This window comes from Danio rerio, chromosome 11, assembly GCF_052040795.2.
Source record: "Danio rerio strain M-AB ecotype USA chromosome 11, GRCz13ab, whole genome shotgun sequence".
Taxonomy (NCBI): domain Eukaryota; kingdom Metazoa; phylum Chordata; class Actinopteri; order Cypriniformes; family Danionidae; genus Danio; species Danio rerio.
Genome location: NC_141031.1, coordinates 5,955,179 through 5,971,885, shown reverse-complemented (window position 1 = coordinate 5,971,885; position 16,707 = coordinate 5,955,179). Strand labels below are relative to the sequence as shown.

At 37.9% G+C, this 16,707-nt stretch overlaps 1 protein-coding gene across 3 annotated transcripts; it reads right to left on the bottom strand.

The window, feature by feature from the left end:
• Positions 1–547: 547 nt before the first annotated feature.
• Positions 548–12,075, bottom strand: ndufs7 (NADH:ubiquinone oxidoreductase core subunit S7). Of its 3 annotated transcripts, none has more exon segments than NM_001199912.1 (8): positions 548–893; positions 2,730–2,818; positions 2,918–2,964; positions 5,518–5,697; positions 8,436–8,553; positions 8,656–8,724; positions 11,352–11,388; positions 12,015–12,075. In NM_001199912.1, coding segments are annotated over 8 exon segments (654 nt in total). In that variant the 5' UTR covers positions 12,031–12,075; the 3' UTR covers positions 548–795.
• Between the last annotated feature and the right edge of the window lie 4,632 nt (positions 12,076–16,707).

The following is a 16,707-nucleotide window of genomic DNA, read 5'->3' as shown; positions in this document are numbered from 1 at the left end:
TGGCTAGTGAAAATGGCGAGTGGCTAGTAATGTTGGAAATCTACTAGCCACAATGGCTGGTGATCCAAAAAGTTAATGTCAAGTCCTGGTTAGCACTGTTACCTCACAGCAAGAAGGTTGCTGGTTTGAGCCTCGGCTGGGCCAGTTGGCTTTTCTGTGTGGAGTTTGCATGTTCTCCCCACGTTAGCATGGGTTTCCCCCACAGTCCAAACTCATGCACTATAAGTGAATGCAGTATAATTGAATCGACTAAAGTTGAATAAACTAAACCGGCCGTAGTGCATGTGTGTAATTGTGAGTGTATGGGTGTTTCCCAGTACTGGGTTACAGTTGGAAGGGCATCCGCTGTGTAAAACTGTGGTGAGTTGCACATTTTTTCCAAATATAACAATCATGGTTTTGTTGACATTTGTTATTGAATATATTTAAGTCTATTTTAGAGTTATTTTGCCAAATTTTTTTTATTTTAAAGATATTGTAGGTTCAGTAGAAGGAAATGATCTAGGATTCCCCATACATTATTTACAAAAAAAATAAATAAATAAGATTGACCATTCAAATGCTTACTTATAGAGCATTTTGCCTTTAAATACAATAGTTACAGCATGACAAAGAGAGAACATCTGCATCAAACAGAACTTGCACTCAGCGTTAAAGCAGAAAGTCTTTTATTGCAGCTACAAAGAGGAGCTGGACTCAAACCAGAGCAGCTCCAGAGAAATCAGCCTTCCGAGCACAACAAATGACCATTATTAAATATACATTTCAGAACAGACACACAGACAGAATCACAGCTCACTTGCGATACCAAATTTTCATTCTCTTCTCCCGCTTGATCTTCCTCTGCAACTGCAGCGTTCCATAAAGCAGAGCCTCTGCTGTAGGAGGACAACCTGGCCAGAGAGACAATATTACCCATTAACATTCTGATGAAGACCAGAGTACCTATAGAAATTCATGATAAGACTATAGAGGAATTTACCTGGCCCAGTGATATTTATCACTATTAGAGCTGCACAATATTGAACAAAAAGCCTCAGACATCATGGTTTCCGCTACATTCATTCTTCCATGGCGGGACGCCACGACAAAATTCATCCCGCCACGGCTACATTACAGCTGATCATTCAAAGCGTTTTATTTTTTTTAAAAAGGATAATAATCGCACCAAAACGTATTAAAACATGAGTGACTTATAACAGCGCAAACTTTTCTGTAACCGTAGTAGTGTTGTGCATTATTTGTTTAGCCCTTTAAGGTGACGTGCTGACAGACTGACTGGCTGGCTGACAGGTGCGTGATGCGTGAGGCCAGCAAACACAACGTATAGCCGTTTCACTTTACTTCAGGACGCATTAATATAACTCTGTAGGTCTATTAGAGACATTCATAAATATTCCTAGCAAATCTAATTAATACTGGAGACATACTCGTTATATAAACGCACTAAATCGCACTCAGCAGCGTTTATTTGAGAGCGCACAAGAAGATCAGCGCTCTTGAATCGGCTTTTATTTGAGGGGGCGTGCAAGAAGTTTTTGTGCACGAGCAGAGGAAATCGGCGCACAAGCAGAGATTCACATGCTGTAGGCCTTTACATAAATGTGATCTCGACTTGTAATACTGCGCTCACGACATTTGTCATTGAAATAACGCCACAGATAGTTAGTAGATCTGTGAAAAAAAAAAAGGCCTGCTGCCACAGCTGGAAAAAAATCCTAGAGGAAACACTGGACATATAGTAAACACTTGGTAGTTTGGACATTTCTATAGTTTGTCAAATGTTAAACATTGTCTGTAAAACGGTTTCAACATCTGTTAAGTTGAAAAAGGTTAGAGGTCCATTTGGAACGACACTGAACTCAAAAAACATTAAACACACCCGATCAAACTAATCAAGTCCTTTAGGCTTGTTTGAAACCTCCAGGGTAATTTGTTGAAGCGGGGCTGGAACTAAACTATGCAGGACTTGTGGCCCTCGAGGAACGGAGTCTGACACCCCTGCACTACATGGTTGAGTGTACATGTGCAGAGTTCATAGGTTTACAGACAGAAACACTGATTTTGGCCTTTTATGATGTTTTAAGTCATGTTGTGCCACTCACATCCAGCGCAGACATGGTGTAGCATTAGGAATGAGTCACATTCAACCAGAAACTAGCTATGTTTCCATCCACCTATTTTATGCTATTTCTTATTTTGCAAATGTGCATAAAAAAAACAGTTGATGGAAACGCCATGATGCGCATAAATTTTGAAAATGCGCATAAAAAACTTATGCGCCTAATGCCTAGTTCAGACTACGTGATTTTAGCCCCGATTTTGGCTCTCCGACAGGTTTGGAGAAATCGCTGACAAATGCCTGAAATCACAGGCAAATCGCTGCTCGTGCACGTGAGTGTCAATCACACAGTATGAACTATCAAAGACGCGATCTGAGAGAATCGCCGATGAGTCGCCGATGCCTGTGAGATATTTGGCGTGCTGAATATCTGGAGCTGTCAGCGATTCAAATCATGCTGTGTGAATTGAGTTTTGACTGAAAATAACATCAGCGACCGCCTACAGCCAATGAGAGAGCAGCTTTCACTTGTGTGTGTGTGTGTGTATACCTGCTGCAGGCCAGTGGGAGGCTGGCGGAGAAGTTAAAAGCGCTCTTTTTCGGTTTATTTAGACCCACGAAATGGAGGAAAAACTAGTGGAGGTTTGACTACGAAAATGAAACAAACCTGGGACGTAGATGTCCACTGGAACAATGCGATCACAACCACGGACCACCGAATAAGAGTAGTGATAGTAGCCACCTCCATTAGCACAGCTACCAGAAAGAAAGAAACAATGCTGTTAATAAAACAAATAATCATTCAACAGATCAGTGTGTTCATGAAAAAGGTAATGAAAGAACCGTGGTTCTTACCTTCCCATGGAAATGACGTATCTGGGCTCTGGCATTTGATCATACACCTGCCATTAGCAAGACATTCATAAATTTATAGCAGAAAAGGGCAGCACCCTTATATTAAAGTGTCTTTAGATTTACTATAGTAATTACAATTAATTATGCATAATTACATGCAACAAAATCTAAACCCAACTACATTCTAACCCTAACCATAGAGTAAGCACACATAGTTAATTAATACTACTATGTAGTTAAATGAATGTTGCCATTGTAACATTAAAACCTTAAAATAAAGGGTAACCTAAAAAAAAAAAAATCAACAAAAATTGCAAGAAACGCTTGCTTTCAATTGAATTGCTAGTAAATAAACTGGAGGAGGTGCGATATTTTCTAGTAATTTAACGAACTGAGGTCAATTACTACACTCAGATTATAGTCACTACAGCTAGAGATTGTTCCAATGTTGTACTTCAAGACGTTTGTCAGGTTTTTGTCCTTAAAACACTCTTGTTTGACCAGTTTCTTACACATCTTATCCTAGTTGTTGATTCCTACTCTGTTTTCAGCACTGATATGCAGAATAATGCAGAATTATATACATTTTAAGGCTGCAAGATATTGAACAAAAACAGACATTGCGATATTTAGTTTGTCTGCGATATATATTGCAATATGAATATAATTTCACAAGGTGACTATATGTATGTATGTGTGTATGTATGTATGTATGTATTTTTTATTTAGTGCCATGTCAGCCAGTGCTTCATAGCAGGAATCTTTCAACAATAAATATACAATTTAAAAATCAACAAACAAAATAAAACATAAATTAAATAACATTTTTTGTGTTAATACATGATAAAAATTCTAAAATCTTTTCTGGTTTCACTTTGTCAAAAATGTCCTTAAGAGTTCATTTCATAAAAAGTCCTTCTGGAATCAGTAAAAGCAGGACAGTCCAGTAAAATATGTTTTAGAGTAAGAGGAGTTTTGCAGCACAAACACTGAGTAGGGTTTTCACCTTGGAGCAAAAAACCATGTGTTATTCTCGTATGCCCAATACGACATCTGGTAAAAACTACTTGATCAAATCGATTCTTAAAATGTCTTAAAATTCTCACAAGGTGACCAACTACTCTATTTGGAATGAATTCATCATTTTACATTGATTAGGATTTATCTGTGGAGGTGTATCTGCATAAACTACAATACACGTGAACAGATACAAATGGATTCGGGTTTTTCTGTGGAATCTAACAGTATTGAGGTACAGAAATTCAACAATAATATATAAAATAACACGGTATAGTCTACATTGAATAATTAAACACAATTAATTTCGGTTTGTATACCTGTATAACCTCTTGGTTTAATTTTGCTTAAATCTAATGCTGCGTTCACACCAGACGCGGAACGCACGTCAAGCGCGAGTGATTTACATGTTAAGTCAATGCAAACGCGCGAATAGACATCCTGCGGCACGATACGCGCGAATGGTGCGGTGCGAATAGCGCGATGTGCACGAATGGCGCAGGGAGAATTGAGCGTTTTGCACATTTGACGCGCTTAACAAGCATTTCGCGCAAATCTCTCGAGTTCGAAAATCTGAACTTCAGCGGACATTCGCGCCGCATTAACCAATCAGAAGCTTGTTCTTGTGGGGGCGTGATTGTGACGTAGAACCTGTTGATGGTGTCCCGGGGGAAATCCTCCAGGCGACACCGACAACAAGTCATCAAACTGGGCTTGGCTCAGTCAGAAACACCGTTGAAAGCCTTCGTCATTCAGGTTAAGTTTCTGGAGGAGTTTATGAGCTCACAGAGCTGGATGCACCTCTGAAAGCATGTAGTGGACTCAGACAAGACCCTAAACGCATCGACCCTGTTTTTAACCCTTCATAAAGTACATAAACACTGTTATTTTCTTCATAAAATCCATGTTAGCATTTTAGCAACGAAGCTACGGTAACCGGGCAGACAGAAGCCCTGCCCATCACGCGAATCCGCATCTGTTCTGAAGTGAATTTGACACGCAAATGAAGCGGGGTTTGACACGCGAATGAAGCGGGGTTTGACACGCGAATAAAGCGGGGTTTGACACGCGAATGAAGCGGGGTTTGACACGCGAATAAAGCGGGGTTTGACACGCGAATGAAGCGGGGTTTGACACGCGAATGAAGCGGGGTTTGACACGCGAATGAAGCGGGGTTTGACACGCGAATGAAGCGGGGTTTGACACGCGAATGAAGCGGGGTTTGACACGCAAATGAAGCGGGGTTTGACGCGCGTATGAAGCGAGTAAACTCAAATGTTCACGCAGCTATTTAAGCGCAATTTATCCACGCGTTCCGCGTCTGGTGTGAACACAGCATTACAGTTTAAAAAAAACTTTCACTACACTTCAGGGTTAAACTTTGTGATGACCCCACAAATCAATCAACCATAATTCCAACTTGACATTGCTGATTCTGGGATGTGACTATTGCAGATTCACACATTGTGATAAAGATGCTGAAACGACATATTTGTGCACCCTTAATAAATTTCAGGGCGAGGACCGAAACTGAAAACCACTGGTCAAATGGAAGTTTGCTAAAACTGAACTGGCACCAATACCTTCCGCAATGCAGGAGCCATTTTATTGGTGAGTGTCCCAGCTACGATCATGACATCAGCCTGTCTGGGACTGGCTCTGAACACCACACCGAAGCGATCCATGTCATAGCGCGGAGCGGCCATGTGCATCATCTCTACTGCACAGCACGCCAGGCCAAACGTCATGGGCCATAAGGAGCTCTGAAATGTAAACAGAAATTAAATTAAGAATCATTCGATCGATTCTTTTAAATTCTACAGCAAAAAAAAAATAAAAAAATCATCAAACATATCTATTTAACATTTTTCTACAGTAATACTCATTGAACAACTGACAGAAAAAGTGACAGTGGAGATAAGGGGTTTACTGATACACTCACAATATATCAAGCCTAAATAAGAAAAAGGTTTTTAATATTAATATTACCTCTAAGACAAATGAAATAAACAAAACAAAGCAAAAACAAATGTACAGTTGCAGATTGAAACACATTATTTACCCATGTCACATTAATAGTTAACTAATACTATATGCGACAAACAAAACATAATAACATTTTGTAACAATAATTGTATTTATTATGACACTGTTTTACACAGTTTCTTTTCAATAGGTTAACGTAAAAAAAGACTGCTGAAATAAAAAAAAGAAGTCCACTATTTTGTCTTTAATGCTATTCAGGAGCCATGTGCACCCACTGACAGCAGGGCTCGAAATTGCCACCATTTTGGTCGCATATGCACCCGAAATTTAAGCTATGCGACCTTATAATATATATTGGGATCATTTGTGCGACTGCATTCACACCTGTTTTGGTTTTTTTTCTAAAAACATGGTAAAATCGGTCTTCCCTGCCGCTATATTGGTTCATATTAGCTGTCAATCACTCAAGACTTTCCACTGTCAGTCGACAGGGAGGGAGCTTTTGTGACAGCGGGGAATGCAAACGGCTGAAGAGTAAAAAGTACACTGAATCTTGATGCGTTGCATGCACTGCGTGTTCAGCCAACACAATTCGTAACTTTTTTATACTTTTCCTCGTGAGATCAGGCTGCAACAGCGCAAATGTCCGCTAAAACACCATCGCCAAAGAAGCTTGCCTTTACTGAGTTTAAACTGATGCAGGTTATAAAAAAGAACAGTACTGCGCCGGTGGTCATCGGGAGAATCCTGCTCTGCCCTCCCTCATATTGGGCCGGCTGACTCGCATGCTTTTCCGCAATCATAGAAAAATGTAAATCAGCGCGTAACGAGGCTGAGCATTAAAACGACAAGAACCGAAACCAAAACTTTTAAAAATAAGACTTTTCTTCCTTTCTTTTGTCCGTTCTTTCTTGAGGTGTATATTATTTTTCTATTTAATTACTGATGACTGCTTTGCAGCTTTCAGCATTGAATTGAATGATTTATTATATTATATCGTTTGTTTTGTAGCAGAACTATTATTTATTAAATTGACATGCATATAAAAACAATAGTACACAATAAATATTTCTTCCTACAATGCTTCATTTGTGTTTGATGCAAACCATCAATTTAATTTTCATAAAGTAACGGTAGGACTTTATATAGCAGATAACTTACATTAAAGCACATTCAAGGCAGCATGATGATGAGAAATATAATTCATTATTAGTATTATTGTCATCATCGTCATCATTAATATTTTATAATTATTCAACATTCATTTTGGAATTATTGCACAAATATAAAGTCAGCATTAGTTAGATAGTTGTTTCTGGGTTTTGTTAGTCTCAATTGATGTTGTTTTCAAATACAATAAATCCCTTAATATACAACTTGTCAAATATATCATTCATTTATGGTGGGTGCTCCTAAATTTTTTCTGGTGCTCCTAAATTTTTCAGGTTGGGAGCACCGGTGCTACCAAGAAACAAAGTTAATTTCGAGACCTGGACAGGTATAATCTGCTTCTCTCTCTTTCAAGTTCAAAACAAACTTGAATGCCAAAGCATTTTAGATATGTATATAAAATAGCTTATGTAATATATTAACATGATCAAATTAAAAAATATATATATATAAATATAGCAAATGAGAAATAAACGACAGAAAAAGAAATAAAAACAGACAATATCTCTAAAAATTATAGTTACAATATTAAAATTATTTAAAAAAGCAAATGAGTTGATTGACAATGTCTAATGGTGTACATATATTCTGCGGCCAGTTTAGACCAGTCATTTTGTCCTCTCCGAGTATATAGTAATGTTTTTCTGAGTCGCTTAGATTTGAAAAGGAATTATTACATGTTTCTCTCGCTCTCGTGACTGTGCGTGCAGCCTCGAAGCCAAGCGAAAGTAGGTTTAAGGCCCAATCGCAATTTTACCCCTTAGCCCTACCCTTTGTTTTGTGCATTTAGTTACACGAAAGCTTGACAGGCGTAGCAACAGTAACTAAGGAGGGCGGGGCTTAGCGAAGGGTCAATTTGTAATGTCTCGACAACATAAAAGTGCATCGTTACACCCTGGTAAAAAATAAATGCTGTTTTCTGAAACAACCTTATATTCAAAGTATACAAAAAAAGTATCACACTATCCACTAAAATATGAAGTTTTTTACAACTAAAATTATTTGTTTTCATTTCAGTATTTTAATATATAACACACATCTAGACCTCTCGAAAGTGAAAGTCATCAATTGATCAGTAAATGGGAGATTACAGCAACAATAATGATAAAAAAGGTATATTATATATTTATTAAATGAAAAAATATATTATAACATATTATATTATAACCATAAAAAGTCAAAGACTGTGAATATGTCATTCAATTAATAAATTTGTTTAATTAATAGATTTAATTAATCAATATATTTATATATTTTTTGCTTAAACTGTATTTTTTGCACTGCTACTGCGCATTAAATAAATTTAAGAAGAGTTTTGTTTGTGAGTGTGCACAGGGTCACATACTCTGCGTGCCCAGTTGACCAGATCATCCAGCTTGGTGATGACGTACTCCCCCTTGCTGCTCACGGCTGAAGCTGGTTTTGCTGCCAGAGCTGTGCTTTTCTCTCTGAATGGGACCAGACTGGGACAAATGGGTACATTCAGTCAATAAACAACTTCAACTTCATTTCCAAAATTGGCTCTGATTTGCATTATTCAACCACAACAAACCATGAATACACACCATGAGGAGTTTTTATCTTTGCAGTCTGTCGGGAGAAGCTTTTTATGAGCAGAAAATGATGAAAAGGCCCTAAATCACAAATGAACATATTTAAACACATGGAGTAATCAACATACAAGTATAATGTTCAAGTCAATCATTTTTTTGTTCCACAAAGGTTTACAGAGCACTTGTCAAATACTCACATTGATCTTTCAAAACAAAAATATCAGGCAAAATATGACAATCAGGTAAATGATTTCTGTGCCAGTTTGACACTATACACTAAAATTAGAGTAACTAATTAAAAACACTCTGTGGCCTGAACTCACAATGAGTGCAGCAACGAGGTAAAATCAGATTCTCAATTCATAATCTTTAAAATAATGAATTGTATTAAAATGTTGATAGAGGTTTGTGACATAGGAATTACAGTGGAGCATTAAAAATGCTTATTTTCCATGGAGCGGAAGTTATTTGACTATCTGAAGCGTAAAGAGGAGCAGATTAAAATGATCTGTAAAGAATGTCAATGGTTTGTGAACAACAAGTATAACAACACAGTCAACCTATTTCATCCCCTTAAAAAAAGTGTCATTCAAAAAACTATGAAAGTTTTACATTTTGTGTGGACTTGCTGGACTTTGTACTGTATGCATTCTTTTCTTTAAGAAATAAAACAAATAAGACTTTCTCCAGAAAAAAAATTATATTATAGGAAATACTGTAAAAAAATTCCTTGCTCTGTTAAACAGCATTTGGGAAATATCTAAAGACAAAAATAAAAAATTAAATTAAAAGGGGGGCTAATAATTCTGACTTCAACTGGGAATATATATATATATATATATACACAAACACACACATATACATATATATACACATATACATACATATATACATATATATATATATATATATATATATATATATATATATATATATATATACGTGTGTGTGTGTGTGTGTGTGTATATACACACACATATATATATATATATATATATATATATATATATATATATATATATATATATATATATATATATATATATATATATATATATATATATATATATACTAGGGATGTAACGGTATTGTAAATACCGTCATACCGCAATATTAAATTTTTTCGATATTACCGAAGTCGCATGACTCGGTAAAACTATAGGTCTTCTGAGAAAATTTGCTCAGGCGAATGAAGCGAACGGGAGGTAGCTGGAACTTCATTTCCCATCAGCCCCGGCGTGGCCATAATCCTTTGCGGTCTGTTGTCGCTACAGATCCAGTAATGCGGAAATGGAGTGTGCTGCTAGTAGCGGAGATGAAAAAAAGATGGAAATGATCGAACCTAAAGCGGGTGTTGTCGCCGCGCGCGTGCTGAATAGCGGTGCTGTCGCGCGCGTGCTGAATAGCGGTGCTGTCGCGCGCGTGCTGAATAGCGGTGCTGTCGCGCGCGTGCTGAATAGCGGTGCTGTCGCGCGCGTGCTGAATAGCGGTGCTGTCGCGCGCGTGCTGAATAGCGGTGCTGTCGCGCGCGTGCTGAATAGCGGTGCTGTCGCGCGCGTGCTGAATAGCGGTGCTGTCGCGCGCGTTCTGATCAGCTGTGTTGTGGCGCGCGTATTGTAAAGCGCCGAGGGGGGGTTGAGCGCGCATACTCAAGAGAGGTGTTATCGCGCGCCTACTGAAGGGCTGGACTGGACGGAGGTTGTGTCGCGTCGCGGGGGCACTTTTGATCGTTTTGGAAGGGCATTTTCTATCCAAGACTAAAAAGGGCATGTGCACTGCACAGGTTGAGCCCTATGTGTGCACGTGCCAGCAAGTTGGGGAATACGACTAATAACAGTCATGGGGACTGCAGAAACACAGCACACTGTTCAGATTGATGCAGACATTGACTTGTACCGCAAAGAGATCTCTATCTCACTCATGGTTTGTCCTCTCAAGTGGGGGAAAGACAATGCACAACGTTACCCCACTGCTGTCAACATGGGCCAAGTCATATCTCTCTTGTCCCAGAATCCTCAGTCCCAAATGAGAGGGGTTTTTTCTGTTGCAGGGGACATTGTAAATACTCAGAGATACCAGCTTTTACCAGATTATAGTTATATGATAATTTTCCTTTAAACCCATCTCTATCTAAGTGAGTGATTAAATGTTGAATGTGATGAGTTTTCAACAATACTAAATTGAAACTTTATTTTTTTACATGGTTTAATAATTTTTTGTTATTAAAATTGAAGTTCCTGTTTCAAAGCTAACAGATAGATGGCTAATTTGTATGTCATTGACACTTTTGGCACTTTTTTGGAGTATTTTCAAAAGTTTTTTTTTCCTGTAAATGATTCAATAAATACCGTACCGTGACATTCATACCGAGGTATTACCGTACCGTGAAATTCTGATACCGTTACATCCCTAATATATACACATATATATATACATATATATATATATATATATATATATATATATATATATATATATATATATATATATATACGCGCACACACACACACACACACATACATACATACATACACGCGCACACACACACATTTTTCCCACAATGATGCCTCTTGTACATCATCTTATTGTCTTTTGGGCGAAGCCCGGGTCAATGGATGGAAGGATGGATGGATAGATGGATGGAGTCACTATAATAGATCTAATAGACACTTTCATGATAGACAGTTCAAATACAATACAAATCTTACCTTAGATTAAAAGAGCCAAGTGCTGGAAGGCGGGGAACTGAAATAACACAGAATTTCAGCATTAGTTTAGATTTTTTGATAAATGTCTACCTTTAACACAGTTTTGTCTCGATTAATTTAACAACAAAAGTCTCTGTATAATTAAAATTTTAATACAACGGGAGGAACAAACCACACAAATCTGCCTTAAAAATGTAAACAATAACAACAGAACAAATAAATCGCTGCTCAGTGTGTTGGTAAAGATTTTTTTTAAATTAACTTTACACAGAAATATTTGTATTATTTCAATTCTAGAACCGTTTACTGCGTCATTATGGATTATAAGTGCTTTGTGACAGTGATTTACTGAAAAAACCTGATCATCCTCCGACTGTACGGGTCTTTATAGTTAAAGGCATAACTAGTAAAACATGTCTCTGCTCAACTTTGTTCTGCAAATAATCGGAGTTGTTTGTATCTGTCAGTCAGTCTTAGTTTCGTCATGTTGAATAACAAGGTCAGCGGCTGAAGTCCTTCATAGCATAGATGAATGCAAATAACAACGTAAGATACAAAGTAGTTTAGTTATAGATAGTTGATTCTATCTAAATATTATGCAATAATAGAGATTTTAGTAATCAAGAGATTTTAAATAATTTGAGACCAAGCTGGTTTACTCACCCATCAGCGCCGCCATTTTTCCATATCATCCACTTCCGTCGTGACCCGACTTCCTCTATGTTTATAAAAGTCCTTCGATAACGTTAAAGTCCCAGTCTTCGGTCAAATTAATTTTTTAACATTCGAACAAAAAACAAAACAATATTTGTATAAATAAATAAATAATATTTGGCCGTGATACATAAAACACATCCAGTATCACATTTATTAACATAGCCTACAACCTACAAATGTCCACAAAAGTTCTGCAATAAAAATTAGAAATGAAAAGTCTACAAAGATGTCTAATTCATAATGCTAGCATTGGTTTTAAACATGGTTACATTGTAGCAACAGTGTAATAGTTTCATTACTACATCACTAGCATAGCAGTTAAACCCTTAAATGTATGAAATCCAGTTTGTAGATGTGTAGAGGCATTTCTTACACTGTAAAAAAATATAGTGATTAAAAAGTCAAGGCAACAGATATTGTTATGTTGCTTTACCCTATTTTAATAATATTTATAATAAAGTTATACAAAGTTAAACTTAATTTTATTAGCCTCGGCTGGGTCATTTGGCATTTCTGTGTGCATGTTCTCCCCGTGTTTGCAAGGGCTTCCTCCATGTGCTCCATTTTCCCCCACAAAATGTGTGGTATGCTAGGTGAACTGGGAAGGCTGAAATTGACAGTAGTGTGTGTTTGTGTGAGCGAGTTTGTATGAATGGTTCCCAGTGATGGGTTGCAGCTGTGAGGGCATCCGCTGTGTAAAACATATGCTGGATAAGTTGGCGGTTCATTTCGATGTGGCGACCCCAGATTAATAAAGGGACTAAGCCGAAAAGAAAATGAATAAATGAATTATTAGTCCGCTAGGCGTAAAATGTTATGCCGTTCAGTTTCTTGGCTCAAAAATGACATGTTTAGTGTCCATAGTGTTTATAACAATGTTCAGTATTAAGACAAACAGATTTTACAAACATGCTCTTGACATTCAGCACATCGCAGTGAAACATAAGAGCTTAGTTTGGGTAAACATACATAGATATGTCAGTGGTGTACTGTAGAAAACTCTAATTAGTAAAAAGAAACCAAACGCAACAGAAATGAAATGAAGAGAATAGACTTTGTTGGATATTAGAAAATCCCACACTATAAACAGGGATTTTTTTTTTTCAAGTCAAACCCTACACCTTGATACCCCAACCCTCAACCTTTAAAATGTACTACATGCCATTTATTCCACCACCATTTGTTCCAAACCTTTCTTTTGAAAATGCTGAAAAACTGCAACCATGGCGGGTTATTCCACTGTGGCGACCCCTGATAAATAAGAGACTAAGCCGAAGGAAAATGAATGACTGAACTGCAAACATTGACTTCCATAGTATTTGTTTTCCTCACATATGTCTAATTTTAGAAGAGATAAGAAGGGTGTCAAGTCGTACACATCAAAATGGGTTTGGTTAATTAATCAAAGCTGTAATGGTGGCCAGTTTCAAAAAACACGGTTGTCAGTAGTAGCGTCTAGTAAGTATGCAGCATAAATATGGACTACTTTGCAACCAATATATGCCAGCAGAACACAAGTCTAATAATTAACGGTTGAGAAACAAACCCATGCTTTGAGTATTGTTGCATGGGTTTCCCCTTATGTACCGTGTTCTGGTTCTGGAAGAATAATGTTAGGGAGTGCTGGTAACTGTGGGGACAAATACAGAAAGCTGTGATGTATGATCCTCTACTTCACCAACTAGCTTGTGTACCTGCATCAGCATCTTCTGTAGTTCTGGAATGAAGTAGCCCACACATGAGTTGTAGAAGGAAATAAAAACACAACATCCTGACTACAAATGAAGAACTCCCATTATTAGGTTTCTTCAGTAATTTAGGGTAAATTGTGGTCACACTATACTAGTTTGCTTCCTAATTTCATAAATTTAAAGTTTTTTTTTTTAAAGATATTATCAGTATGTTAGTCTTAAAGGAACACTCCACATGTTTTACACTATGTAAATACAGAGGGCTCAAGTTTTAAATAAGAAAATTATCAAAACTCTTTTGAACAAAATGCTAACAGTCAAATAAGATTCAATGAATTATGCTAAGCTAATAGTGACAGTGACAGAACAAGAAATTAGCAGAATAGTTTCAAATGCAGTTCAGGTAAACTACTTAACTCTAGGAGGAGTGTAACGTCGGGGAGTGACACAAACAACTGAGGTAAGATCCAAAAGCAGGTTTATTCGTAGTCAGACAAGCAATGGTCAATACAGGTGCAAACAGGTGTATGAGGACAATCCAGAATTGTAGTTGAAGTAACATGCCAGAGGTCATAAGGCAGGCGGCAGACAGGGAGGCTAACAAGGCTAAGGTCGGTACACAGGAGAACCAGACTAGGAACCGCGTTGTAGTGCTACTTACAGTAAACAGGACTCGGCAAACTGAATGAGTGAGTGTGTAGCCTTAACTAGTGTGTGCAATCAGTCTCTGACAATCCTCAGGTGGTGTGAGTGTAATCAGTCTAGATGAGGAGGCATGTGTGTCTGGGTGAAGTGCATGTATGAATATGTAGTCCAGAAATGGCGGAATTGTAGTCCATAAGTTATGGTGAGTGAGATCCGGCGATCTATGGAGTTATGATCGCTGGTGATTGTGACAAGGAGACTTAAAATAAAGGTGGAGTGTTCCTTTAAGGAGATCTATAAATAGTGTGATGTTCAAAACGGGGACAAAATTTGCATTTAAAGGATATAAACATTCAAAGGGCTCAAAGGACTGGGCTCACACTTCAGTTTCTCTTCAAGTTCAATTCAATTCAATTCAGCTTTATTTGTATAGCGCTTTTACAATGTAGATTGTGTCAAAGCAGCTTCACATAAATGGTCATAGTAACTGGAACAGTGTGGTTCCAGTTCCACACTTCTGACCTATCAAATGCTCTCTAGTGTCCAACATGCCCCACCCACTTCAAGAGGCTTCTCGTTTGATGCACTTGATGTCCACCCTCACCAGCAGAGCTGTGATAAAATGAAATGCTATTGGCTGTATTTTTTAAAGGAGAGGAGCTACTTTTATCTCACCCTGTTTTTCATGTTTTGGTTAAGATAACGTCAAACATCGAATGAAAAAAAAAAAAAAAGCCCGAAGCACTTCCTAGGACCTATTATAACTGTAGCAATTTAACTGAAATGGGCGATTGAATTAATAAAACAGGGCTTTTTACACGACGTAACAATCCGGGGTGTCTCCAAATGAGTCAATATTTTCAGCAGATCATTTATTGTACCATGCTGCAGTGGCTCATTTTTTGAGCAGACAAAAACTTGTTTCTGTGTGTATATTTAATGCAAATCTTCCTTTCTAGTTCATGTTTTAGATCAGGGGTGTCAAAATTCATGAATGGGAGTAAAGCGACGCAATTGAAGCAGGTAGGTCACGTGACCATGACAAAATGGCGGATGTAGTACGTTCGAATTCCATTCATACTTTTCACGTTCATACTGTAAAGAACGAACTTTTCTAATGGCAGAGTAGTATGTTTAAATTCAAATGCAGTACCTACTGAGTAGTAGGCGGTTTCGGACGCAGCCATGGACAAGACGATCTGCTGCAGTTCAAACAGAGCATCATAATGGGGAAGAAAGGTGATTTAAGTGACTTTGAATGTGGCATGGTTGTTGGTGCCAGACAGGCTGGTCTGAGTATTTCAGAAACTGCTGATCTACTGAAACCTTGAGACGGATGGGCTACAGCAGCAGGTGAGCACACCGGGTGCCAAGAACAGAAAACAGAAGCCACAATTCTCACAGGCTCACCAAAATAGAAGATTGGAAAAACGTTGCCTTGTTTGATGAGTCTCGACATTCGGATGGTACGGTCAGAATTTAGATTCAACAACATGAAAACATGCATCCATCCTGCCTTGTATCAATGGTTCAGGCTGCTGGTGGTGGTGGTGTAATGGTGTGGTGGATATTTTCTTGAGACACTTTGAACTCACTAGTACTAATTCAGCATGGTGTCAATAATGTCACAGCCTACCTGAGGACTGTTGCTGACCGTGTCCATCCCTTCATGACCACAGTGTACCCATTTTCTGATAGCTATATCCAGCAGGATTATGCACCATGTCATAAAGCGCGAATCATCAGACTGGTTTCTTAAACATGACAATGAGTTCACTGTTTCCAACTGGCCTCCACAGTCACCAGATCTCAATCCAATAGAGCACTTTTGGGATGTGGTGGAACGGGAGATTCACATCATTGATGTTTGTTATTCAGCTATTTTATAATCTGATCACATGCAGGAAATAGTACAGCATTTCCGAACAACCTACACAAACATCATCAACTTACCTCCCTATATATTATGACACCTTATCATAACTGATCATAATTATCATCTTTACAAGCCTTTTTGCCTTATATATTGTTTTACATCTGCACAACTCTTGCTTGCACTCACCGACATATGCCCTTAATGTCATTATATTGTTTGCAAATTTTTAATCTTTAGGTTTATTTTTAGACTACATTTTAGTATAATTGTATTTATTGTAAATTCTCTCTAAAAACTCTACTTTTGTATTAATATTATATGTTAGGCACCTAGGGCAGGGGTGGCCAACCCTGTTCCTGGAGAGCCACCTTCCTGTAGATTTCAGTTGCAACCCATATCAAACACACCTGCCTGTAATTATCACCTG